The sequence below is a fragment of the Channa argus genome, chromosome 12 (genome assembly GCF_033026475.1).
Source record: "Channa argus isolate prfri chromosome 12, Channa argus male v1.0, whole genome shotgun sequence".
NCBI lineage: Eukaryota > Metazoa > Chordata > Actinopteri > Anabantiformes > Channidae > Channa > Channa argus.
This window is the reverse complement of record NC_090208.1, coordinates 23,391,321-23,418,483: the sequence shown is the minus strand read 5'-3', so window position 1 is coordinate 23,418,483 and position 27,163 is coordinate 23,391,321. Positions and strand designations below refer to the sequence as shown.

Genomic DNA, 27,163 nt, shown 5'->3' with positions numbered 1-27,163 from the left:
ATCAGCAATTTACAATGTGTAGTGCGTCCCAGTAATATTATAATGGGCTATTTTATTATTATTATTATTATTATTATTATTAAATGAAAGAAAAAAATTGTGTGTAGCATCACTTCCTTAAGGCTGGCATGTTGCATCTACATTCAGTTTGACTATTTTGACTTTTGCTTTTAAATCAGGGTAAGCTTCAGGCTGTACAAAAATTACAATATCACCGTTGGTACTGCAGGTGAGCCTCATCTGCAAAATGTCCCGTCATGAACTAAGAAAAATTGCTTTAATTTTGACAGCTGCAATTTGCACAGTTTTCACAACTCAGAGAAAAATTTTCTTACATGCGATTCTTCAAGTTAAACATGAAAATCACCAAAATTGCTGGCTTTCACCTGGGATCACTGGCATTACTGATAATGGATATGCAATTTGAAGTAAAACAGACTTTTTTTCTTTTTTTTTATCAAATCAGCTGAAAAAAGGAAAGATGAGAAAAAGAAACCTAACCCATTTCAGAAATACAAAACCAACCTTTGTTTTTCGTTTTTCACTATCCCTCTTATTATTCGCATAAATTCATAGCCCGAACACATATTAGAAAGATGCCTGCTGTGTGTAATAGTGGGGAATCATCTGGGAGCCACAAGGAGCAACATGACAACAATCTGAAAGATTCATCCACAGAACAACAACAAACATCCTTCGTCAGGCAGGGAGCGACACAGAAAGACCAGCAGCTATTTAGCAATTTAAACAGAAAAATAAATACCGGCAATGTGAGAAGTCTCCTTCAATAACAAACTGGCAGTTAACAATATGGCACTCGAAGCCTGAATTCGTCTCTCCACGGGCACAAAGATACAAAAACATTTCCTCGGTCTGGAATTTCAAGACTTCATGTTTCCTAAATAAATGATAAACTTGCCATGCTACATTAAAAAAAATCTGAAATCCTCAGCAACAGAGACGTCTGGCCACAAAGAAAAGAGTTTTGAAGGGAGACGCATGCAGGATGAAAGCAGCAAAATACAACTTGCATCAAAACACATTCTCAGGGAAATGTTTTTATAAGCTGCTGTCAAATGAAAAGCATCATCATTCCAGTTTGCGTGTTACTCTTTAGATTATTTTGATGTAACCAACAGTATAAAGACTACGGGAGCTCATTCATAAAATTAATAGGGAAATCAGTGGGATGTTATTCAGTTTCCCGCTCAACGCTGTCAATAAATTGACTGGAAAAAAAGATGAGTTCTTCATCTGATAGCAACATTGCACTTTCTGCTACATTCACTCATGCTCATCTATCAGTGCACTGGTACAAGACAGTATTGTATACCGAAAACAACGCCACAGCAATAGCTATAGGACAGTTACTGATATTGAAGAAAACATGACAGAAATATAACATGTTTCAAAGTCTGTTGTAAATATAAACGTCCACACTTTGTTCGTTTTTTTTTTTTTTTTGGCTAAATTGTTGCTTTTGTCACACCAACACACTATCGACAATATTTTATCTGACATCAATATTGGTCCAACTATTGGTCCACCGAAATAAAGACAACAGTAGCTTAGACTGGGTGGCTGGTTTACATTCTTGGCAATAACAGCACCTCTATTATGTTTTAAAGAAAACGTTGACAGCCGTTGACAATCTGCAGCAAAATGGAGTCAAACTCCACTGACTTTAACAATACACCAAGAATATACAATTTTGTGGATATTTTTTTATATATATATATATATGGTAATACTCTTGGGCAACATAGAATCATAATGCAGAGATTTTAACATAGAAATCATACAAAGACATCCGAGTCGCACTGGTCGTCACGTTCATGTGAGTTACAGTAGGTGGAGAGGAGTTGCTGTAGCAGTATGTGTCCACTGTGTGGCAGCATGTAGGTATCCCGGCTTGCGTTCAGTGCAGTTTCTCCTCAGTGCAGAGGGCTGGAAAAGTAACATGCTGTACTGTAGCCCATTCTGTGTCTGGCTCCTGACAGTTACTGATTTGGCTTCTTGCGCACCAACCGTAGGAGGGATTCTAAAATAGAGAGCTGGAGTCTGTCACCGGCCTGTTCATCAAAAACCCCACTTCAGCTCAAGGTTCCTGCAACGATATTGATGCAATGAATCATACTTCCAGGGGTGCATGTTTAAATGGTAATGAAAGCACAATAGCTCTGTGATAGGGCACTGCAAGTTATATTGTTTTGGTGAAAAAAGAAAGTTTGATGCCGTCAGGCCTCACAGCAATTTTTCATTTGACAACAGTTGAAGTTGATATTTAGAACTTGTCACATGAAGTTATTCAGAAGCGCTGTTAGCTTAATTACATACACTTGTCAGAATGATTTACATAAAGATCAAAATTCTTTGATCATATTTAATAAAGAAAATATGTGATGGAAACACTCCTGTATCAGTATCCTTTCATGCACTGATGTGGAAAGAAGTACTCAGATCATTTACACAGTGTAACCACAAATAACAATACCACAGTGGAATTGTTATCTAAGTTAAAGTACAGCTAAATGTATTCTGTGTAATCAATGTAGTGGGGTAAAAAGTACTATCCATCCACCAAAGCTGACCCTTGGCCAAATACACCCTGACACATAGACAGTCAGACAACCATTCACACTCACATTCACACCTACAGGCAATTTAAAATCACCAGTTAACCTAACATGGGGCTGTGGGAGGGAAACCAGAGTTCCCAGAGGAAAGCAATGCAAGCCAGGGAAGAACATCTAGACAGAGAGCTGCAGTCGGCCATGGTTTCAAACCGAGGACCTCCAAGCTGTGAGGCAGCAGTGCTAACCACTCTGCCACTGTGCTGCACATTAAAAGGATCAGAGAGTGGAAATACCGAAATAAAAGCAGACATTTTTGTGAGGGGCTTTTTTGCATTACTTTGATCATGATAGAAGCTAATTATTGGTTAAAAACACAAAAGAAAGTCCTTGATGATTGGGTTTATCAGGGTTTTCTTTTTAGCAAAGTGCTCCGAAACAAACAATAACACTGGGGCCCGCAGCCTTCACAGCCTCCATCACACAGTGACTGTGTTATTTGGGTTGCAGTATTTAGATTAGAAATAATGAGCTTTGCCAATATGCATCAATTAATTAAATCAACTAAAATGACAGAGCACCTCAAGGGGCAGATTGTTATCTTACAGAGGGGAACCTGTATCACAGCATTGGTTTAAGAGCTTCATTATTCATATAGATTCATAATGTCCATGCGGGGTACAAATTCCTAGTCTCATCACATTGCCATAAATAAATAGCTTGTTTTAGCCCCAAAGCAACTAACAAGCTGACCTGGTCATGCTCTCATTGTCAGGCCTGTTTGTTGCTAAATTGGTTATTATACAATGGCCTTACTACTAAACATCCTCTACTAGTAAAGAAATAAATCGGTGATTCCCAAATTACAGGTCAGCACCCGAAACCAAATGTTTCTCCAGTGTTGAATTAAATGCAATTGTTCCTGTTAACTCCAATTAATTTCTTTCCATGTAAAATGTTAATTATTTTACCTCTGCGGACCTTTTAAAACTGATTCAAACCAAACTATGAGGCTAGAGAAAATGGTAGTGATTTGACAATGCATAATCCACTGCCTCCTGTAAACACTCACGCATTCAGACCTGTCGGAATGTCTACAGTATGTATGATGAGAGGCACCTCTTTGTGGGATAGTTAGAGTCAGTTTGGACACAAAAGCCAATTAAGGTTTCAGGTAAATAGTTAAGGCGAGTGGGCATATCAAAAATGTCAATGCCGATCCTAAATGATTGCAGTCAATAGGGTGAGAAGAAGTTACCTGGTTATAGGTGGACATCAAACACTCCTTCCTCCACTGCCTCTATGTCCTCTTCAGCAATTACTGGTGGAGACCGAAAAGGTGAAAGGGTAGAAATGAGCAACAGATCATTTAAACAAATGCAAAACACGTGCCTAAAGCTGATGAAATGTTTGGCCCCTGTCTGGTTACCATGTCACTTCATTTATCTCGCAGCATTGTCCAGTCCCTTGATCACCCAGGTTCACACTGGTGTGAAACATAGCCAGGCAGGGCCCCACTTTTTGCTAATGTCTGATGAAAACCCTGCATCTATGAGTCACTGGCCTCGCTGTGGCGGGCCAATCACATTTCCATTGCAAATTGCACGCTATTATTTGAGGATATCTTCCAAATGTCAGGGCACCATATGCGTGGAGGGAGACAATAGCACCCTTCAAAAAAGTGGAGGTGTTGCAGCACTGACAAGAAAGGCTGAAAATAAATCTTAGCTATACTTTTTTGGGAGGATGAGAAGGAAAAGGAAAAAGGGTTTTTGGTTTTTACTGCTATTGTTTTATTTTACATTGTAGGATGGTGAAGGTTGTTTCTTGTGAGCAATTTGTTTTTGTTGAGCCTCTCTTTTACTAAATAATGCCTGTAAAACAATGTTAAGGTGTATTGATGTCATGGAATGAAAAATAAATATACACCGTAATCAAACATATTTATTCTTATCATAACCATTTTGTGCCTCTCACCTGAGTTCTGCAGGCTGGGTGGGGTGTTGGCAGGTGGAGGGAAGCTGTAGGATCTGGCCTGGAGAGCTGGCGGTGCCTCGTGGCTGATACTTTTGGTCCTCTTCCTGCACTCCACAGCCAGGCGGCTTCGGCAGGCCTTGTGGCAGTTCACCCCACAGGCTGCAACCAGACAGGTGCCAGGAAAGGAGGATAAAACGGGGTGGTCAGGGGGAAGAGGGGGAAGAGGGTCAGACAGAGGAACAGGTGCAAAACAAAAATTCTGGGGCAAATAGGAAACCTAGCGGTGATTGGCTAGTGCACACACACACACACACACACAATCGCTCTGTCAACCAGGGGAAGAGGGGAGGGGAGGTTCATCCAGCAAAGGCAGCAAAACACTTCAGAATCAAAGAACTCAACAACACACACATTCAAATTTCCCCGTGACGCTAAAGCAAACAATCTGACCATTTCTTGTCGGTATAATCGGTGGTTAAAAAAAGACAACAACTCTCATTCAGTCAGGAGGTCTTGAAATGCTCAGAAAGCCCATTATCATTTTTTTCCTTTTTAAACGTTTGGCTTCATTGTGCTTTCTTCTCTTAGGTAAATGTTCTTTTGTGTGTTCCACCTGTTCCACCTCTTCATCGGCCATATAGTTCATCCACAAACATTAGAATAGGCCATAAAAAGACCGCAAGAATAGGTGGGTGAGAAATAGGTTCAAAGGCATTCTTGGCGAATACTCTCAGTCAGACTGATACCACTTATATGTCTGTTTCTAACATGTGAAGCCTGCAGCTGGATGCTGTAACATCAAAGTTGAATTGTTTTGAATTAAAAGAGCAGAAACCTGTTGTTGGGAGAACTCTACCCCCACTGAGAGACACTGAGAGGCCTCTCACGTTGGAGAGTCTGAATGTCTGAAGTCTACTGCAGATTCTACACATCCAGACTTCTCAACACACCCTGCTCCCACACTGCGGTAGGTGATTCATTTCAATTATGTCCCTGCCACTCTCTCTACCTCCCTGAGTATGGACTAAAAAAGGTAATGGGAATGAATAGCTGTGGGGCTCTCTCATTGACTTCCTGTGGACTCATTAATGCACTGGAACAAGCCAGAACACTCACAGACTTCCAGTCCGACACACAGACGTACAGTCCTCCAGGGTGGAGAGGACATGGGAGAGTGTACGGCTCAGGGATATGAGTGTGTTCCGTGTGTGTGTGTGTATGAATCTGTTTCTGTGCTTGTTCTATTTGTTACCTCACAGCCATTTTCAGTCCTTTCATAAGAACCAATCTTTTTTTCGTTTGTTTGTCTTTAAATAGTCTAGTCACCCTCTGAGTATTGTGTAGAAGAGCCCTAATTAAATAGAGTGTGCAGTATTTTATATAAAAAAAATTAGCCTTGGTTAAAATGGAATATATCTTACTAATTGAGAAATTAAGCAGTGATCACACAGGTGTCTTTTATTCTTCCGTAAACACAAGATGCAGTGCGCTGTGTGTTATTGCCAGTGACACACCACACGACCTCAAAGGCCCCAAAGAGCATTAATTACTCCAGTTGCTATGCAACTCAAATGTCGATGATAACTTGCAAGCTGGTTAACAAGCGTGAGTTAGCCAAGCTGAGATGAACCTGAATGAATAAGGAAGCAGTTAAAGTTGAGGAAAAGAGGAAACGAGAGCAAGTGGGTCATCAAAATGCTTGTTTGTCGACGGGAAGAGATGCTTTACATCCACTGACACACAAACTTCTGCACACATTTAAATCCTTTTTCTGAGGATTATTATGAAATGGAAATTATATTTAACTTCTTCCAAAGAATGAGGAATCAATGCTTCTGCAACCCAAAACCTGCTTTAGGGTCATACAATCAGACTCGGGACTAGTCTGTTGAATAAATAAATAAGAAATGAAATGGCTGAGCTGTATTCACAGTTACTTATTGTCCCACAGATGGAAACATGATTAGCATCTTAGATTTGACACCAGCTACAAGGTTTTTGCTGCACATTTGGATAAAAACGTAGGTAGTGTCAGTTAGAAAGCTTTGACCATGTCTGCGGATCATCACCGCTTAATTTCTAGCATTAGCACAGACAGGCAGCAGCACATCCACAGAGAAAGTGCGCGCGTGTGTGTGTGTGTTTGTGGAGCTAATGACCATGAGGATGGGAGAGGAGGTCACTCGCCTTTGTGTATGTACGTTTGTGAAATGAATCAGCTTCCACAAATAGTAGTGTACTGGAAGCCCTGAAAGGGCAAATGATTGTGTGTTGAGTGTGTTGTGCTGTGTGGTCTCAGCTGACGGAGCTTATCTAGCTGTAAGTGAACAGAGCTTTGTGTGTGGTCATACAGTAAAACAGTGCAATATATTTGCAAAATGCTTTCGGCGTTGATGACATTTACGCAGCGCTCCAAATCCATGGATTTATCTACAGAGGTTGTGTGCATCTGTGTGTGTGTGTGTGTGTGTGAGATGGCTGGGAATCAATTATGTCGAAAAGAATAACTAATTCTTTGAAGGCTGCACCCTTTATCTGTGCAGCAGATATAAAACTTAAAAAAAATTGCTCTCTTACCTTTACACTTGTAGCCTTGCTTGTAGAAGCCCCATATCTACAAAATGAGAAAAAGCAAAAAGTAGCAAGGTTTGGTGTTAATTTAAACGACTTTTCATTTCAAGAGGGATGATGAGATTACAAAGCTGATGCAATAGGCAGAAAAAGTTCGATTTGTGCATACTTTTACTTTCCTACCATCTTTGATGGACATGAAAGACATGAAAAACGTTTTGCGTGATAACTTCTCCACAATGAGAACAGCTCTCAGTTCAACTGTTGTGCTTTTTTCTTTGTAATTTTTTGTAACGATGACTAAAAATGCAACACAACCTACACATCCAGTCCACATGCATTTTCAAAGACTGTAGTGGTTGGTAAACTATAAATATCATATAAATTACATCCCTCCCAACTACTGTATACAGATCTAGAGCTATAGCAGGCGTCAACTTCTGTCCCCAAAGGTACAATCTACACTAAAGTATCGCCTAGGACTAATTATTGGACCTCAAGATAACTATGTGTACCTTTTAAGGACCAAAAAAGTACATGTACAAGGTACAATCAGTAGAAATTACACATATTTATCATTTATTCATCTAAGGTATAATTCTAGGAGATAGTCTGTTGTTTAAGAACATTTGCTATTACAATGATCAAGTCAATAATGCAATTATCATTAACTAAGTACAGCTATTACCACAAGGGTCCAAATGTGGCCTTCTAGACAGTACAGCCCCAGTGACAAGCTGTTGTTCCAAACAAATAATTCACTACAATTACTACAATCTGGGAAAATCAACCTGCAAAGTTTAACTCACACATTAAAGTGAACAGTTTGTCATTTTTATTACCTCTAAACTTGAGTTAGGGCTAATATGATGTAATTAGGGAAACAGTTTTCAAAAGTGGAAGTATGATCATCATCTATCATCCGTGTGTATACACATACTCATTTCTGATACTGTTATGAAAGATTTTTTTCCTAAGCTCAGCACCTTCAAAATGGATGCAATGTAATGTACTACCTGTCAAAAGCAGCTTTAAGGTTCTCCAAGCTGTAATGAAGTGTGAACTGAAATCAATGTAAACCAATACCTGCTTAGAAAGGTAGGACATTCATCTAAAAATATACTGTAAGCAAAATGCTTGGCAGTAAGCAGAGAGTATACAGAATTAGCAGTAAATGAGCTAAAACATGGTAAAAAAAAAAAAAAAAAACATATAGCCTTGATATCTATACCCATACATCTCGATATCCCCTTATTGTTGCTAACTGAGGCTGCAAACAAGCACCTAAAGAAAGAAGCAGAGGGAGATGGAAGGGAAAGAAAGGGGAAGAGAGGGGAGGTTGGTGGGATAGCGGGGGTGGAGGGGGACCAAGATCAAGCAGGACGTGGGGAGCACACAGACAGTGGGGGAACAATGACATGAAAGAGCCAAGCTGGAGATCACACACTGCACTGGCACATCTGAGGAGGCACAAAATATCCTGACCTCTTCACACACCCAAATCCGCATGCATGCAATCACACACACACACACACATACACCCGAAGATGCATGCACACTCATTGGGAAACGGTGAGCACAGCCAGAGGCTCTGCAACAAAGAGAAGTCGGTTACGAGCAGAACATCTAAACACAACTATCATCACAGCTCTGCCTACACTCTGACCTTTACTGCCGTCGTAGACTGTAAAACACAATTCACAACAAACAAAAGGTGAAGCCGCACTGACTTGCTACTTTCCTTTGACCGTTTACTGTAAGCATTTACAGAACTGATGCTTTTACTACCAGTGCCCACACTTTTAATTTAATGTATTATTATTATTGGAATCTACTGCTTACATAATTTCAGATGAATAAGTATGACGTATTAGATGCTGAAGAAGGAAATCTAATAGTAATTATAGTAGGTAAATTTGTGCATTGTTGCAGATACGATATTATCAAAAATTATATCACATTTTAAAAACTATTTGCAGTTCAACATAAAGTCTATGTTGACCAAACTCTTTGCCTTTGCTCCTAAATATCTTCCAATATTCATAAACTCTGGTCTTAAATATATTCCACCAGCTGCAAATCAACACATATTTGCATCACATTTTTTCATTTGTATGTTGTTAACGTTATATGCAAAACAAAATGATGGGAATTTTTGCTGATTTCTGCAGTTATTTTACTGACATACATAATAAATCTTTGCAGACTCTTTGCATAAGAGATAAGTGTTGTTGATGGGAGATAGCCTATAATCCATATGCCTATAATATTTGTTGTAAGACATAACATGTGATATTAATGAGACACTGTGAGAAAATGCAGGAGAAATCCTACATGCTGCTGGTTTTTAGTGTTTGTAATTATAACTGCAGCACCTGGAATTTCACATTTATATACACACATACATACATACATATACATACATTCAACATACTGAAGCATATTGGTTCTGTGACATCAACAAAGTAAAAAGGTGTTTTTCTTATTCTGTAATGACATACTGATTTATGTGGGGGAAAAAACATTCAAATTTCGAAGATAAAAGTTTATCATGTATGTTATACTTCCGGTTGTCAGTGTTTTTAGGTCAGAGTGTTGTGACGCTGTATGCTGAGTGAGTTTCGAAAAAGAGATGTTGTTGCAGCTCTTAAAAGGATTTTAAAACCCTCCTGCATTGACCCAGTCACTTCCTGTCCCCCTGCTTTCCTGAACTGCCTGATATCATGGCAAGTCCAGGCAGATTTAAACAGGCAATTTAATTACACACTGAGGTGTGTGAAATGTAACAGTGAAATCAGGAACAGTTTGATATTTCTCAACTTCAACTCACAGCACATTCTCTACTGGGACTCAAAGAAGCTTTTTTATTCTCTCTCTCTCTTTATTTATTTCATCAGACTCCACATACAGTTATAGACGCCAAACAGAAGTTCACACACACACCATTCATGGAAATGACTGATGATGTACTGTATGTACAATATACATCTTTAATTACGGTTTTGGACATCGACAAAAGCTCTAAAATATACCTACAGGGTTAAAACTAGTAACAAACAGCATACCCAATGTTTGGTAGCTATGAAAAAGCCTTTGGCAGAACTCTACTGCAAGTTTTGACCTCTCTTGTTGGCAGAACTGGTTTAATTAACTTTGTCTGTGACTTTGAAGCACAGTCCACACATTTTTTATACTCGATGTCCGAACTATGTAAAAACCTGATTTATCCATTATAAAACAAGCTTTGATGTATGTTAGGGTTCGTTGTCCTGTTGGAACACCTAAGTGTGTCTAAGTTTCATCCATGTAGCCCATAGTTTGAGGTTACGCTTAAACATTCTGAGGTAAAGCTCCTCTGTCATTATTTCACCCTCTCTGTACAACGCACCAGTTCCATTTGCAGCAAAACAGAGCATGATACTAATGCTACCATCAGGTCATTGTGGCCAAACAACTCAACCTGGGTCTCAACTGACCATAAAACCTGCATTTTTACAGCATATCACTGTACTTTACTATATGTGGTGACAGTTTCTCGGATGGGAGCATCAACCTCCTGAAGTCACCAAGTGGTTGCCAGGAAACTGGCAAAGACAACCTGTCTCTTGGTTGTGATGTATGGACATAAAAGGGGGGTGAGAGCAAGTGGAGTAATCGTTCTTCTCGTCAAAGTCTTCTGAAGAGAGCAGATCATTGTTAAACTGTTGAACTATTGTGTGAACTTTTGTAATGTGATTTACTCAGTGGAAAAACTCTCACCACCCTCGCTCAGATCCGTGCTTCACTGCAAGCACGACATAAACAGGACTGAACAGATCTAGTGTGGATAGCTGACATTACAGGGAGGTGAAACAGATTTGTCTTAGCACATCGCACTCTGGTGCCAAAAATGGGCTACGTGGCAGGTCACCCAAACATGCCCATGAAAAGTTTGTTTAGTTTATTTCATAAAGTGCTGGTGTGTGCATGCACCAAATGCATGAAATTATTACTTGGGACCTTCAAAATCAATGAGCTGGTGTGATCACCACCCAAAAATGTGGCTGATTTACTGTAGCTGCTTTATAATATGAGACAGATTGCCAAGACCTGTATCCTGGAAAGAATCTGCGACTTTAATAGCATATTTTTCACCAAGTACATTTTCAAACATACTAATCGACTGTTTTTTCCAGTGGGGATGAGTCTTTGTCATGCTGTATATAAACTTCGCAGCAAGAAGATTTTTGCTCTTTTCATTCGAATTCTATGAAGCTAAAGTATCTTAATCCTAAAGGGACTTGTGCATCACACACTGCTAAAGCCTCTCAAATAAAAGTGCTCTGAGCCTCTACTTAAACAATTGCGGTATTCTCCTGAGATGCGATGAGGCACACCCGGTTCTGTGTCTCCTCACTTTGCGGATTTTGTAAAACTCATCTGTGTGCCATTAATTAGGATGTTAAGGCCAAAGGTGGCTGCGGGCAAAACAGACCAAGATAATGAAGATCCGTGTGAGACACTGAAGGTGAGTGAACTATGCTGTGTTTACAGGAGGCCCAGCTTGGCTTGTACAGTGTGTTTGAGGCAAGTGTTGAAAAATGGGCCGCGGGGAAATATTGTTTTTGCAAAGGAGCCAAGAGGAAAGCACAAAGCAGGCAGATGAGGAAGTAGCTGGTCTATCCAAATCTGACACAAACACACACAGATATTTTCAAAGGAAGAGGCACACTGACAGAATCCTTATCTTCCCCTGTGCTCTATTCTGAGTTTCCCCTCTTGGCGGGTAGAAAATGCTCACGCTCTCCCTGGAGAATGGGTGTTTGTGAGCTTTCTGCATTAATGTTGCACCTTTGAGTGTTAACAGAAGAGATCTATGGCACACTTCTCTTTGGAGCATTGTGGTCTTTCCTTGGCTTATATGCAGTCTGGAGAAATGAATGGGATGTCACCTCAGAATGTGTGCTTCAATATAAGGACCCTGTTCCTGTTCTCATTACAGCTGAGTGCTGACTCACTGTCTGTGTCTTAATAACTCTGAGCTCCTTGGGGGACTTTGGGGGACGTTAAAGGCAGTGCGCGCACGCACACACACACAGGTGTAACACTGACGAAGGTTATCATCTCGTCCAATTAGCTGCCTCCTGTATTTCCCAGAATGCAACTTCAGCAGTGTGTGGCTGTAGCTCAGAGTAATTGGCATTGCCCTGACCTGACAGGAGGGACCTCAGAGGGATGGGGCCTTAACACTGCCGATGACTGCAGAGACAAATAATGAAGCGCGCATAGCCTATACAGCTACATTGCTGTGAAACAGCAGGGTAAGCACAGCTGACCTTTGACCTTTTCTATGGGCTTTAAAATGTGCCATCAATTTGGACAAGGCATTTCAAAAGTAATACTGTATCTATATTTGTGTCTAAACTTCACATACACCTGATCCAGTTTTCATTCGATGTCACTCATGTATAGTGTTTTGTGTCATTTCACTACTAAGTGAGAGAAGCGCAAGCTAAAAATATCATCAGTGTATCATCAGTGAGAAGTGTGTGTTTACTCACAAAGCCAGCGCAGTGTTCACAGAATGTGGGCTTCACGTAGGTGGTTTCGGTAAAAGTGTGGATGAAACCCATCTTGCAGTTGAGCAGAGAGCTTGCCATCATAAAGTAGTCTATCATCTCTTCTCTGCTAATCTTCCCGTCTCTGTGAGAGAAAGAAGACACAACAGAGAGGTGTGAGTTTGCTACTTGGGTCGGTTTGTAAACTGCTTGGAAATGTGATTTAACATCTGAGAAAAACCTCACTGGTTCTTGTCCAGTTCTCCAAACTTGCTGAGGTAAGGGAAGTTGTTCCTGATCGCTTCAAATTCATCCCTGGAGATGTGGCCGTCGCCATCTGTGTCAAAGTTCTTGAAGACTGACTGTAAGCATGAAGTGAAGGACTAATGACTAAGCGTTTCACTTTGACTTTCCCTGTGAAAGAATCAGGCTCAAGAGGACAATTGTCTCACACTAGATTAAAAGAAATTTAAAAGATGATGTAAGGAAAGGATTTCTTACAAACACACCAAGCAAATATCAATTAAATCAAAATGATTTCAGAATAATATTTTACTAATCACAGAATCTGCATAAAGTTACTGTACTGTACTAGTACTACATACTGCATGATTAATGTAGATAGTGTGAGACAGTGTGCCTCTTGGCAAAGGAGTTGCTATCAAAATCAATTGCAATACAAATAAAAGTCAATAATTTTGTTTTTTTTTTGTCCACAAATGTTTAACTGCAGGATGCAGTAATGCTCTGCAGTCTGAAAGCAAGTAGAAGTGGTTAAGGAAAAAAACTTTGGTACACCAAGTCCACTGAGGTTTATGTTTCTTTTTAATATTCCCCACAAAAGAACTGTACTTATAGTAAATGAAATTTTCTGACTTGAATTTTAACTTTATGTCACCTTATACATCTAGTTCACTGCATTTATGTAGGAACTACTGCATTTTCTTATAAATGTACTACACTTATTCAGTATTCAGGCCCATCTTCAATATTCTTTAGTAAAACATGAACTATAGCTACACAACCTGGCTCCCAGTGACCTCTGTATGTCATCTCTATGATGGTGTTCAGTGCCACACATGCCAACTCAGCATTCAGATATGATATCATTGACCAAAACATCTGGAGTTTTGCCTCTGAAGACAGTATGAAGACATCTATGACGAGTTCAATAAGCAATACTTGGTCTACTGCCCTTTAGCAGATACATGTCTTGGCCACATGCAAACACAATATCCTAATAAATATTGGTAAATTACCAGTGCTAATTTTCTATAAACCAGACTGTTACAACGTTAGCTGTTTTTACTATAACTGTAGTATGTAATAAAATGAGTTATGTTTTAAATTAAAATGTTTACCCCACACTGATATGTTAATATAATGGAAAGCGCAACCGAAACAAAGCATTCATCTGCATTAGATGTAGCTGTATAAGTATAGCAGAGATTTAGATCAACCTAGTGTCTACCTAACACTACCACGATACTTTTTGTGAAAGTCAGCAAACTCAGAAAGAGCAACAATTCATCCTAGCAGATAATTGACCCTTTGCCTTTCAGTGCATCCCACTGAAGCACACAGGTCACAATTAGTCCTGAAAGAGGAGACTGAGAAACTCACCTCCACCATCTTCTCTATGTGTTTCTTTATGATCGTTGGGTCTGTGTTGGGCTTCACCGACACAGCCCACTCATCAATCATAGGCGGCTTGGGGTCCGGCGTGGGAAGAGGGCTGGAGTTCTGCTACAGCCGATAAGAAACCAAAGACCCCAAGATCAATATAAACACAGGGAGGAAGACACTGTCATTTTAGCAAGAAAAGAGAGAAATGACAACCACTGTGCAGATCAAGAGTTACTGTAGTGGAGAGAAATGTCATGAAAGAATAAAAATAAAGATTTTCAATATGCATGTGTGCCCTTCAGGATACAGTGTGAATACTGTCTGGCCATATATTAGATGGTAAACCGAACTCAGTGCCTTAAGGACAAAACAGTGGGGGATATATCAGTGCCAGTGGTGGTATGACATCTGTAATCTGCTCACCACCGGCTTTCGAGGCTCTCTCTGCAGAGACATCTGGTAGATCTCTTCCTCCGTGTGGTACTGGTCCAGAGATACCTGCACAGAACAGCACATAGAGCTGCATTAACATGCTGTCACTGCACAACAGAATCACAGTTTTTCCATTCCACTTTATTTATATAGCGTCAATCCACAACAAAGTCGTCTCAAACCACTTGAGTGACACATCAGATTAGATATTGATTTCGTCACAGGTTCGTGAAATGTCTTGACAACACGTCAAGTTTAGGACACATGTTATCTGGAGCAGCACCAGTCATTGACTAAATACTATCAGATGCGTTTTAGAAAGTTCAAGAGTTAAAATCCTAGCTCATATACTGAACTTCATTTAGCATCCATTAAGGCATGAAATGTTTTGGAACATGCAGACAGGATTTATACAGTCTCTCTTCATTCTCAGGAATCATCTCTCTACCACTAAAAAAAAAAAATACATTCTTGCACAGATTTGTGTCACTGAACTACACCAAATAAAGCTGCTGTCCAGTATCCACAGATCCCCAGTGGCTATGTTGTTTACCTTCACTGAAACAGTTGCTAAATATTTATTCATCTCTCCATGTGTTGCTATTGGAGTATCAGCATCAATCACTAGGATACATATCTCAAAACCTCGGTGAATAAAACCAAAACTATCTGCATGGCTGCATACTATACTGTAGTACTGTGAGAAATGTGCATTGTAATTGGTAAACAAGCCCTGAATACTACTACACACTTCATACTTGAAACTAGACACAACCAGAACCATGAAAACTTTTTGATACTGACAAACAATTGTGCATTCATAATATTTAATTATCAACTCTTTCAGTTTTCACACCTCACTATGTGCCAGGTATTTAGCAGAAACGGCTGCTTGCACACGCAGATCTGATAATTATAGGAGTTGTTAAGTCCTGACATCTTTTACACGGCAACTATGCCAACAGGTGAGAGAGCATCATCTATTTTTTGCTCCAGTTAGCACATCACAGCTAACTGCCACACGTAATCATCCACGGCAATCACTGTTGGCCTCATATCATTTTTTTCTGGGCTTTTCTATTACTGCAATTGCATTTGCTAGGTTTTATAGAGTTGAAGTGGTAAGTACAGAAAGGAAAAAAGGGAATTTCTTCTTTTTTCTGATTCACTGGCTCTTACAGTATTTCGAGGTTAACTGTAAATTTACCACATTCGCACTGATATACAGTAATAGAATCTCCTTCATTTGAAAAACTGAAATCAAATTTTAAACCTGTATGTTTCACTTTCTTGAGCTCTCTACACACGCACGCCTTCTCCTTTATATTGTTCTGAAGGATATATTGACTTTCTTTCCTTCTCCTTGCTGTGAGCCAAGCAAGGCTCAAACTAAATCAACTCCAATAATCACTGGCATAAGCTAATTGGGTATTGACTCTGTCCAGCAAACGTTCCTGATGCCCCTAAGCTATAAAACCTGTCGAGTTTTTTTCTTCTTTCATTATGACAGAAAAAACAAACAAGCGAAAAAAGGCAGCTGAAATCTCACATGAACACCTGTGACCAGCTTGAGTGATTGATTCATTCCCAAGGAATCAATCACTCAAGCTGGTCTCAAACTCAAAAATCTCCCCTTCACAAAATCAAGAAACTGTATCTGTATCTGCATCTGCCAAACACACACACACACACATCAGGAGTATAGTGTAAAGTGCAAAAACACCACCTTAGCTCAGATCAGCCTCACTCCAATTTAGCAGTTAGAGAGGTCCCACTGAATGAAAGACTCTGTGATTTCAGCACAGAATATCCTCATTTATTGGAGTTATAAGTGTAGTTAATGGATAACTATCATCTAAAATATGTAATTCATGCATTACTTAGGACTAGTTGTATGTTTTGTCAAATTATGTCTTATTTCCACATTTTAGCTATTATATACTGGAGGAGGCTTCTATATTAGACAAAGAGTAAATGCATGAAGCTGCAAAATTACTGCACTTTTCACTTTTACAGTAATGTAATATTTCTTATTTCTTCCTATAGCAAAATACCTTCCAGCTAAATATAATTTAGTGCGAATGGCCTCTGAGTGTTAGTGCTAATGTGTTTTTGAATAAGACGTTCAGTTACTTACTGTTCCAACAGCTTTATAATGACATCATCAAGGTCATTTGAGTTTCGACTTTTAAAAAAAAGCAGAAATAAAGGTGTATCATGGACAGATTGTGGCTCCTACATTTTCTTTCAGGTTGGTTTGAGTCTGTGAGTGGTCATTTCCTTTTAGATGTTTTACGCCTCTTTCAAACAGGAAATATGAACAGTTCCAAGGCTCAGGAGCCTATAAGGTCAGGGCATCCATGACATTAACTTTATGTGATGGTTTAGTTTAAGTTACTTTTCTGTTGGTAAAAATAAATATCCAGTATTGACACATTTTAGTATAATTATATCATTGTTGTGCTGGCACATGTATGACAATGAGCAAATCTCTGCCCACTTCTGAGCTTTTAAAAAAGTCAGACAGTTGTTGATGTCATTTTGTTGCCTACTGTTAAAATATCATAGCTTTAAAAAAAAAAAAATATTTATCCTATTTCTATTAATATACATCTTGTTCATCATTTTCAACATAATCAATGTTATAATTATACACTCAATAACCACGTCCAACAGAAAGGTACAATTTATTTCTAAAAGGTACCAAACAGGTTGTTCCGACTACTCTGTTCCACGTCTATTTAATGCGCTGAATATTTTGGGTACATACTGCAAAATCTCTGGCACATTTTTCCCAGTTGGCTATAGCAGAGTCTGTCTGACCACTTGCCACTCAAATCACAGCAGAACAAAGTCCTTGTATCATACAGGCTGCCTGTTAAACTAAGTGTTCATCCTTCTCAAAGGTTTTTCCTCCTACTTCACGGCTGTCTGGGTGGTTAATGAATGCATTTGAATTCTTTTGCACATCGTGACGAATAACAAGCTCGCGCCACCTGATTCAGGACCTGACTTTGCCTGGTGCAAGCTGTTATTTTGCAGGTACATTTGAAATTCAAACATTCACTCACAGTTAGCAGGTTGAGCAGGTCCGTGTTGGCATCAATGTTCGGTGGTGTAGTCTGAATGAGCGCCAACTCCTGGAGGATGGCGTACAGCTGCTGGGTCTTAGCCAGGTTGACCCTTGTTTTCTCTTTGTCGACCCAGTCTGGCAGCGCAACATGCACAGCGATCAGGTCTTTCAGGTGCACACCTAGGATGGGGAATCGGAAGCCAGAGCACTCGGAAAACCGCTTGCGGTACTGGCTGTAGTTCCCACATGATGTCACCAGTTCAATGAGGTTGTTAAAAACCTGTAGTCAAGTGGAAGCAAGACACACAATGGAAAGGGGTGAGATGAGAGTTGGCAGGAAAGAAAGAGTGTGTTCCAATGGATTGTTGTTTAGAAGAATCACAAACATTCTGGTAAACTTTGCTCCAGATGGACTTACATAACTGAGAAGACACAGTAACTCTTCCAACTGTTGTATGAAACTTTCCAGGCATATGGCTCAAATTCGTAGTTTTAAAAAGCTACTGTGTAGGAGTAATGGGCACTGGTATGAAGTTTGGCAAGTTATACAGCAGAGATGTCGATTACTGTATCAAGATTCAATATCACTTGTTAGCTACAGTAAGTGCATCGACATGCAGTGAACGCTGGGTTTGTCTGGCTGTGTTTGGCTTTGGATGCCAGAAATAGATCAATGATGGCTGAGAGGACGATAGCAGCTACTGCACCTTATTGGTCTCTGAACTGATGTGGGACTGTGTGTCTTTGAGACGAGAAATGGAGCTGTTGCTGAGGCCGCCCACCACTGCCATCAGGGTGTTGAAGTTCTGCAACTGCAGCAGCTTCTGTCAATGGAGATGGAGGAGATTTTAGGAAGAAGGCTGAAAGAGGAGACAGTAATTGAATGTCTAAGCTGTTGCCAAAAGGGGACATTGGGGAGACCAAAAGAGAGAAATATTTTTTTATGAGGAGACAGAAAAATGCAGCAACTGAAAATAAAAGTGTTGGAAGGCAAAGGCGGAGACTTTCGGAGAAGTAGTCAGCAGCCCACATTCCCATCCACACAGGATTCTGAGTATGTAGAGACATTACTGAATGTTCTAACCTGTATATGTGAAGTTAGTCTAACACTTTGTGAATGGCACTCTGCAGGGCTCCAAACTGCCCTTCAGCCTCCCTGGCATCTCACAGAAAATCAATGGGGTCACAGCTGTGTGGGAGGCCTGCTAGGTGGGGGTGAGGTGGGGGCGGGGGGCTCATTTGATTCAGCTCAAACACCCTTTGCAATCGATTAGTAAAGCAATGTAAAAGGCAGCCCTGCATTTGCTGAGTAGATTTCAGCCACGCTGCACATGCACGTTGCTGTCAGCGAGGCCTGGGAAAGGTCCTCTCACTTAGTTTAGAGTGAAAGCTCAGTGTACTGTATGATCAGGCTGGCAGATGGAGTTTAACCTCTCCTCAAATCATTGTCATCACGTGAAAGATTGCTAACATGTATTTGTCAAAGCCAGAGGCACAGGCACATACATACACAAAATGCTGTGAAACGGCCTGGAAACGAGCTTGTCAATGCGCAAGAAAGGGACATTTTGCATTTTAAATTATAGCACAAAAGTCCCTGCAGTCAAGGAAAATAGTTAATAAATATGAGTCATTTGTGCGCTCGCAATAGGCAGCTGAAATGGGACATAACCAGCACGCCCTGAGGGAAGCTTTGGGAAATGTCAAGTATGTTGAGGCTACCTTCTGTGCTGTCTTTTACAACATCTGAAATCAGCATGAACATGACGTTCTTCCCCCTGCGTGTGCTCATGCTGGGCTACATTTGTGAATACCAAAGTTTGAAGCATTTGTAATTGGTGGAAAATTAACAAGGGGGTTTCCAGCAGGGATGGTCTGTCTCTGGTGTGTCTGTGCTCACCCATTCAGAGCAGGACACATTGATTTTCACTACTGGAACTATTTCTCTGTCAAACAAATGCGAGTGATTCTAAAATGAAATGAATGCTGTCTAATATGAGAGACATGCAGTCATGTTTAAGGTGCTTAGTGTGCCATGCTACCAAAACCATTTTGTCTATCACTATTCTCTTAAATTTCCAACACAAAAAAGTTGTGAAACTTTTAAAATTCATATCATTTAGTCTACAGCCAACACAGCGAGGCAGCTCCGCATTAGTGTCCTTCTTCAGCTCTACACTGTCATACCTTCACAAAATGCTGGAAACACAAGTGCTAGGTATCAAGGATCTCGAAACACTTCGCAGAACTCTACTGGGCTTTCCTGACAAGAGCCCTGCTGTGTTTGTTGGAGCACCGATGTACTCTGACAGAAGGAGGTGGAGAAGCCTGCAGAGACGGTGCTAAATAAATGATGATTGACTGAAGTCTGTCCTGCATATGAAGAGATGGATACAGAAAATGGGAACAGGCTGAGATGTCTCATCTCTAATGACAAAAACATAACAAAGTAGACTCGCAATTAGTAATGAGGACGCTTTCATAGAGCACCGCAGGAAGTTCGGATGGAAATTCTTCTCCTGTGCTTTCTATGCTTGACTGAAGCTCCCTCGCAGAGGGGAGACGAGTGAAATGTGGCGTGGAGGGAAAACCTAGCCCATCTGGCAAACCGAAGCAAATGATACCATCAAGCCAAAATGATACCAATTACTCTGGAGCCCAGGATGCCATTTGAAGGGATGTTTTTGTAGTGAAAGGATGACAGTCGCCAGACATGTGCTCAGAGACTCAGTGATCTGGCAGTGTTGTTTAGGAGGCGGTAGGGAGAGAGCCGATTAAGACTAGGATTAGGGCCATCCTGCCCTTAAAACGACCACAGATCATTTGAGCCAGCGAGTGAAGGACTGATGGGACGCAATCCTCAAAGTCTTGCATGCTAAATTTAGGCGATTTACATCCTTTCAAATAATGCTTCGCATGCTCTTCAATTGTTTCATCTCTTAGAGCCATTCAAGCCTTTGCACAGTGCCGAAAATGCATTTCCAGCTGAAACAGGGCAGTCGCCCTTAATTCCTGGAGATGCAAGGTTTTCCCCTGACAGCAGCAGTATCTTTGCAAGCTTCTTAACTTGCTAATACAGCTAAAGCCTTTTAAAATTAAACTTGTTTTTTCTCCCACTTTGTGCCACCTAATGGGAAATGAAGTTGTCCTGTGTGTGAACAGTATGTGCAATTCATCCAGGCCAACATCGTCTTTCCCCTTCTTTCTACATTCGACTGGTTTATTCATTAATTTACTGTTTTGTGTTTTTTCCCTCCGCAGTCTGCTTTATCATGCACACTGAACCCCACAAGAACCCACCCCTTCAAACTTTCCACAGCCTCACTTGAGGCCAAGAGAGACAAACCTGTGCCACTCTGATGAAGTGGGAGATGACGGCAGCTCTCTGTGGGGCGGTGGGCTTGCTTAGCACCATAAGCTGAATCCACTGGGAGACACTGTTGAAGAGGGTAATGAACCGTTCGAGGATCGGGTTATCCACCGTGCAGCCATGCATCACGAAGCTGTGGTAGTCCTGAAACTAAGTGGAGCATTGGTAACTTTTATTGTGGTTATTAGAAATAAAACTACATCCTTCTCACGTCCCAGTGTTTTGTAAGTTAAAACAACTAAACAAGAGCTTTTATCCAATCATCACCATATTCTATGTGACTGAAGGGGCACAACTTTAGACTACCAATAAACATGGTAGTCTAAGGGTAGAGACTTCACACTTGTGAAAATAACTATACACTGACTTTAATTATTCTTTTTAATTTGTCTCGTTTTATGTCCCCTGCATTTCTTATGGCACTGCAATAACAAATTGATTCTAAAAATATATTTATGTAATCTCCCGCCGAAAAACTGGTCCTTAGAGCAGTAGCATGGAAAACATACTTGTTTTCCCCTTAATGCAGAAATCATTACTGCATATGTAGACCTAGATTTCTATTTATTGTAGCTTTTGATCAATGTTAAATGTGATACGTTTTAGAATAGAAACAAAGACAAATCCAAGATAAATCACTTCCACTGCCATCTTTCCACCAACACTATCCCAGTTGAATAAATTATCAAAAAATACATTTCCACCATTTAAATCAGCACAAACCCAGCAATTGCCTTTGCTTCCCAAAATAACCCAAAGAGCAAAATGTGTCCAGACAACAAATATAATTACTGCCAGTAAGTCTTGATTTTAACCTCTATTGCTTAGCAACTACAAAGCGCCTCCGGTACGGCATGTAAATACTGGATCACTTAAGAATTCAAAATATTCCAGAGCTATAAACATCCAACTACACAGGCAGATTTAACAAAGGCTGTGGGTCAAACTGACCAGGATCTTGCAGAAGGATTTGTACTCCAGGTAGGTAAGGTGCTCTGCCAATTCACTGGAGTCCAGGTGGTCAAACAGCAGGGACATTTTCCTCTTTTTGGACACTGATGGGACACGCTGAGTCACCTGTCGCTTCCATTTATACGATGGCCTGACAGGGGAGATAAAGCATATGTTTTGGAACAACACCATTACAGATTATCAGGAATTGCTATGTGGGCACTCCCTAGGTTCAGCTAGACTACAGTGACAGATTGCAATTATTAAGGTCTCCACAGTAATACAACGCCACACACTGATTTGAAGCCAACTGCAACTATACAAAGTTTTCTGTAAATGTGGAATTTATGTGAGCAAAAGTTCATCAGCAGCACTGTGGGTCAGTAACATTCTTCACACAGCCTCCTTATGGAGCACTAAACTGAAGCTGAAGTCTCACTGCAATGGTTTTTATGGGAAAAGAGGAAGTCACTGACCCTGCATAGCACAGCTGAATAGAATCTGAGAAGAGGCAATAAAGGCCACACTCACATAAGCACCCACAGACAGAAAGATTCAGTCTGACTGTCAGCAACGAACACAGCTTTCAGCAGCCAATTCACTCACACACTGTCGAGGTCAATGAGCTGACTCTGGCGCTCGTTGCCCTCGGTAGTCAAAAGGTCTTTATAGTCTTTGATCTGGTCTGCCAGCTCCGGGTTGAGATTGAACTCTGCTGGAAACTCAGAGATCCAGTACCTGCAAGGCAGAACAAACAGTTTTAAAAAGAGAAGTGATGAAAAATACTGAGAAAACTAGAGGAAGATGCACTTGCTTACATATACAGTAACTGATACAATAGGACTTTATTTAAAACCAATCTATGGCATAATGTTGTACTCAATGTTCAATTCATATATTTTGTTTGTAATTTAAAGCTATGAGCCAAATATCTCAGAAAAACCAAAAAAAAGAAGAAACAAAGAGAAAGAAAGAACACAAGAGAGGACAATAGGACGGGTTAAGAGTCAGACAGCTAGTAAAGTCTATTACTTGAGAAGGTGGCATATTCTCGTGCAAAGCTCAGCAGCGCAGCTCTCCTCTTGAGATCTGATCCCCAAGTCAAGGTGCAACCTTTCTCCGAATGTTCTGTAAAATTACACCCGATTCCTCCTTTTTCTGGCAACAACTTTCTCATATATATACATATACATATACATATAACGGACATGAATTAAATTGTTGGTGCACTTCCACAAATAAAAGGTAAAATCCAAAACATTCTCTGAAACAAACCTGCAACTGCCAAAATAACCATATATTTTCGAATTATTTAAAACATTCTCTTGTCAGTTTTTTTGTTGTTGTTGTTGTTATTTTAGAGAAAACTGTGGTTTCTTCTTTTTGCAGAAGGGTACAAACAATGTCTGTAGCAGCTAATAAAATAAAGGATACTTGAGCACCAGCTTCTTAGCCATGTCAGTTGAAGGGATGTACCAAGGGTGCATCATAAGGAACATTCGGACCAGGGAAGCATCTTTTAAAGTGCCCTTCTCATCTGAAACAAGAACAAAGGTTAATGCAAGCACGATTTACCATCAGTCAGCATGTATCCAGTTTAGTAACCTGTATATACGTCATGCCTGACCATCATTATGTACAACAATGTATGTTTCTATACAAGACAGTTTTATTAATTCCACAAAATTAACACTGAAAAATTAACATTGAAATTAACATTAATAAGATAAATAAAAAATTGGAAATAATGACTAACCGAAAGCTTGAATACACGCTTCCACCAACTCATCCACAGTGGCCGACTGCTCCGACAATATGGACTCCATTGTTCCTCTTCTGATCGTCTTTTCCCTGTTTTCCTCTGTCTGGTTTAGCTCTCGTGCCACTTGCTGAGCACAAAGGAAGATGAAAAGAGAGGATCAAAGCTAAGCAAAAGACAGTAATTACGAAGAAAAGAGAGAGAAAATGAAATTTGGTGTACACTGGGTAAATGTTTGGAATATGTGTGTGGTCAGTTATTTTGCACGCTGCCCCTCACAGCAAGTGTGAGCGAGATAATCAGCGGCTGTTTACATTTATGGCTGGTATGAGGATGTTTTCTGTTAAATTTAATTGGGATACCTGGCTGTCAATGTCATCCCCTGCTGATGTGAGGGTTTGATTTGAGCTAACAAATTCCAGGTGTCCATTTTGCAGTGAAACTCATTCTACTTGATGGAGCCCCATCTAATTGGTCCAGCTCACAGAAGAGGCTTGAATTGTCTTATTATGGCATAATAAAGTGAGTGGCTTTGTTTTCCACTAAATGTAATGTTGGGCATTCGTTAAAATGTTTACACACTGGTGCCAATATGAGAACTGAAGAGTAATAATAAAAACATTACTTATGGCTTCCTCATATCTGCCCAATCAGCCAAACACAAATAGAACCGACAAAGGTTTGACATTGAAACATTAAGAGATTATCGACATTTTCTTCTGCACATTTTGATACATAATTAAAAAGGATTAAAGGGACACTACCTGGTGTGGGGTGTAGTCAAAACTATTTTTGTTAATTGGTTCAGAGTTTTGCTCAGCTGAATCGTCTGGTTTCTCACAAATTGTAACAAAATTGACCTGATTTTAGGGACTGCTATGTATGTATGTGGTGATGAATAAATGCTACTTAATGCATGAATTTAAAAAAAAAATCATCTAACAGATTAGCTGACAGTTTCACTAACAAGTGCACTTGTTTCTTCCTGTATTGCTCTGTAAACATAAAAATGTATATTTAAACCCCCGTCACTGAGACCTGAGACTGGCGTGGTTAACACTGCAATATGAACTGCAAATTGAGCTTCAAATAATGTCATTTTGACAGTAAGTAGATAATTTATCTGCTTTGGCCTCGTTGTGGCAAAAGCCACAAAGACAATCAACAGGAAACCGAATTGTATTATTAGTTCCTGACATAGGGGCATATCAAAAAACATGCAGTACAGTGCATGCTGACATTGGGTTTTGTTTGGACTTTCTTTGCAGCACTAAAAGACAAAACGTATACTAGAATTTTAAATGGCGATTGAGCAAGGCCTTGCAACAGGGAACCATGGCAACCAGCTTAATGTCCAGTCTCACTTTCATAACATATACACCACACCACTCCATAAAGCGGATGTGCACATAATCCATTACCGAGGGATGTATGGTTTAAGAGAGCAGCCTGACTATTCCGAAAGCATTTATTGTGTCTGAAGAGGTATAATCCTGTCTTCAATGTAGCTCAAAACACGAGATAAAGACACTGGATACTTTGGCTCATCTCTGATAAGGGTGAAAGCACGGTAACCACAAGTTTTCCTCGTAAGTCATAAAGTTAGGCACTAAATCCACAACATCTACTGCACCTACTTCTGTTTTGGCTCAAAAGGGACTTAGATAGATTTTGTAAAATTGAAAACAAATTGTCAATCTCTAAGAAAGATCTTTCCACCTGTAAAAATGACTGGTCTTCATAAAAACAATTGAGGTAGTGTAAGTACCATTATGCACAGTTAATACAGTAAAACTAGATGTAAAACTCCGTACTGACATTTACCACAGAGTGTGAGACAATGAACTCACAGTCTGACACTGTCTTTATGCCTTAATCTGATTGGACGATAACAGGCAGAGGGCAAATGGTCCTGCTGCACGCCCTGAAAGGTGGAGTTGAGTCTCCATCTTGCTGCAGCCTGCGAAGTAGAGCAGGGGTTCTTAATGCTGGTCCTTGAGGACCTCTGCTTTGCATTCCCTGCTGACGACCTGGATCAGGTGTGTTCAGTAGCAGGAAAATAGCAATTCGCTTTGTCTGTCTCCACTCCACCCTCATGTGAGATGGTATTTTCCAGCTTCCCTTTGACTGCATGCACCTGATGCCAGTAAACACCAATGGGTATTGCAGGGTTAGTTGGAAAACAAGCAGAGCAAGAGTCCTTGAGGACCATGATTGAGAACCACTGCAGCAGAGGTTTGTTACCAAATGAGTCTGGGTTTTTGTGTAGTTTAATGTAGCATTTTAATGTTTGTCGTGGTAAATGTCGTGGTTTGTTAGGATTACACAAGCGCCAGCTAGTGAGAATATCAGGTTCACAATGTTTCTAACAAAGGCAGACAGGGCGTTTTTGCCTGGTTGCTTTTTGTGCAGGTGAAGAGACCGGACTATTCTATCACAACAGTAACCTGCATATGAACATTGAGTTCTGCCATACTATAACATGTGGCATGTTGTACATGCATTTAGTTTTAACACACTTTCTACAGCATTATTAATTAAACCCAGCTCCATTACTGAATGGAGCCAGCAGAGTTGTCCATCTTGAAATTAGCTACAGCTTTCAGGGTGTGCAATGGGATGTTACCATCTGACCTCTGTCTGTATGACAGTGTGATTCTGCTTCAGACGCTACAAATCCATTCATTTCTTACAGCTGCACATTTGTTTTTACAAATGCAAATATTTTAACCCTTCACTAAGTTGTGTTACAATTACAAATCTTGCGAGAATTTGTGAATATTAATTTGCAACCATAAAATCAGTGGCTCTCTTTTGAGCCCATACTAATGGTTCTTTAGTGTTGTGGTTTGTGGCACTGTGAGAAGGTTGTGATGAGTATGTGTACATATCTATTGTCTCTGATACAATGAAGCCTTCCACTGTGCTGTCTCTGCTGCAACATGGTGGGCGGACACACTCAATTACAGGCTTCACAACCCGTCTCAGCCACACAAACACACACATTTCTGAAGAGAAGAAGGGGAAAGATGGAGAAAGATAGGAAAGTACAGTGCAAGTTTTCATCATACTTTATAATCATCATGTATGAAAGCCAACATAGGTGGGAAATGTGAAATTGAAAACTTAAAATCTCAGATTTCATTGTCTAATCATGGTGAGATAAATGTTACAACAGTCAGCCAGACCACAATCACAATGGTGTGCTGTTGCTATAGATAGACATGAAAGTTCCTGAGCGAGATGTTAAGGTCACCACAATAAGTTCAGTCTGTTCTAGCAGGGCTTAAAGTA

The 27,163-nt window shown here is 40.2% G+C and overlaps 1 protein-coding gene across 4 annotated transcripts in view; it reads right to left on the bottom strand.

Annotated features, from left to right (window-relative positions):
• Nucleotides 1-258: 258 nt before the first annotated feature.
• Nucleotides 259-27,163, bottom strand: part of LOC137137646 (RAS guanyl-releasing protein 2-like) — a 36,217-nt gene continuing 9,312 nt past the window's right edge. The window contains exons 2-17 of one of the 4 annotated variants that reach the window (XM_067524177.1): nucleotides 23,867-23,999; nucleotides 23,545-23,647; nucleotides 23,143-23,199; nucleotides 22,717-22,848; nucleotides 22,111-22,261; nucleotides 21,136-21,309; nucleotides 18,497-18,613; nucleotides 17,788-18,069; nucleotides 14,708-14,782; nucleotides 14,282-14,401; nucleotides 12,905-13,020; nucleotides 12,662-12,803; nucleotides 7,128-7,164; nucleotides 4,551-4,709; nucleotides 3,832-3,894; nucleotides 259-2,107 (exon numbers count right to left, since the gene is read on the bottom strand). In XM_067524177.1, coding sequence (XP_067380278.1) covers nucleotides 3,836-3,894; nucleotides 4,551-4,709; nucleotides 7,128-7,164; nucleotides 12,662-12,803; nucleotides 12,905-13,020; nucleotides 14,282-14,401; nucleotides 14,708-14,782; nucleotides 17,788-18,069; nucleotides 18,497-18,613; nucleotides 21,136-21,309; nucleotides 22,111-22,261; nucleotides 22,717-22,848; nucleotides 23,143-23,199; nucleotides 23,545-23,647; nucleotides 23,867-23,936 — 1,794 coding nt within the window. In that variant the 5' untranslated portion in view covers nucleotides 23,937-23,999 and the 3' untranslated portion in view covers nucleotides 259-2,107; nucleotides 3,832-3,835. Of the gene's footprint in view, nucleotides 2,108-3,831; nucleotides 3,895-4,550; nucleotides 4,710-7,127; nucleotides 7,165-12,661; nucleotides 12,804-12,904; nucleotides 13,021-14,281; nucleotides 14,405-14,707; nucleotides 14,783-17,787; nucleotides 18,070-18,496; nucleotides 18,614-21,135; nucleotides 21,310-22,110; nucleotides 22,262-22,716; nucleotides 22,849-23,142; nucleotides 23,200-23,544; nucleotides 23,648-23,866; nucleotides 24,000-27,163 lie in introns of all 4 variants that reach the window. The other 3 variants (XM_067524176.1, XM_067524178.1, XM_067524179.1) reach the window with 3 other exon arrangements.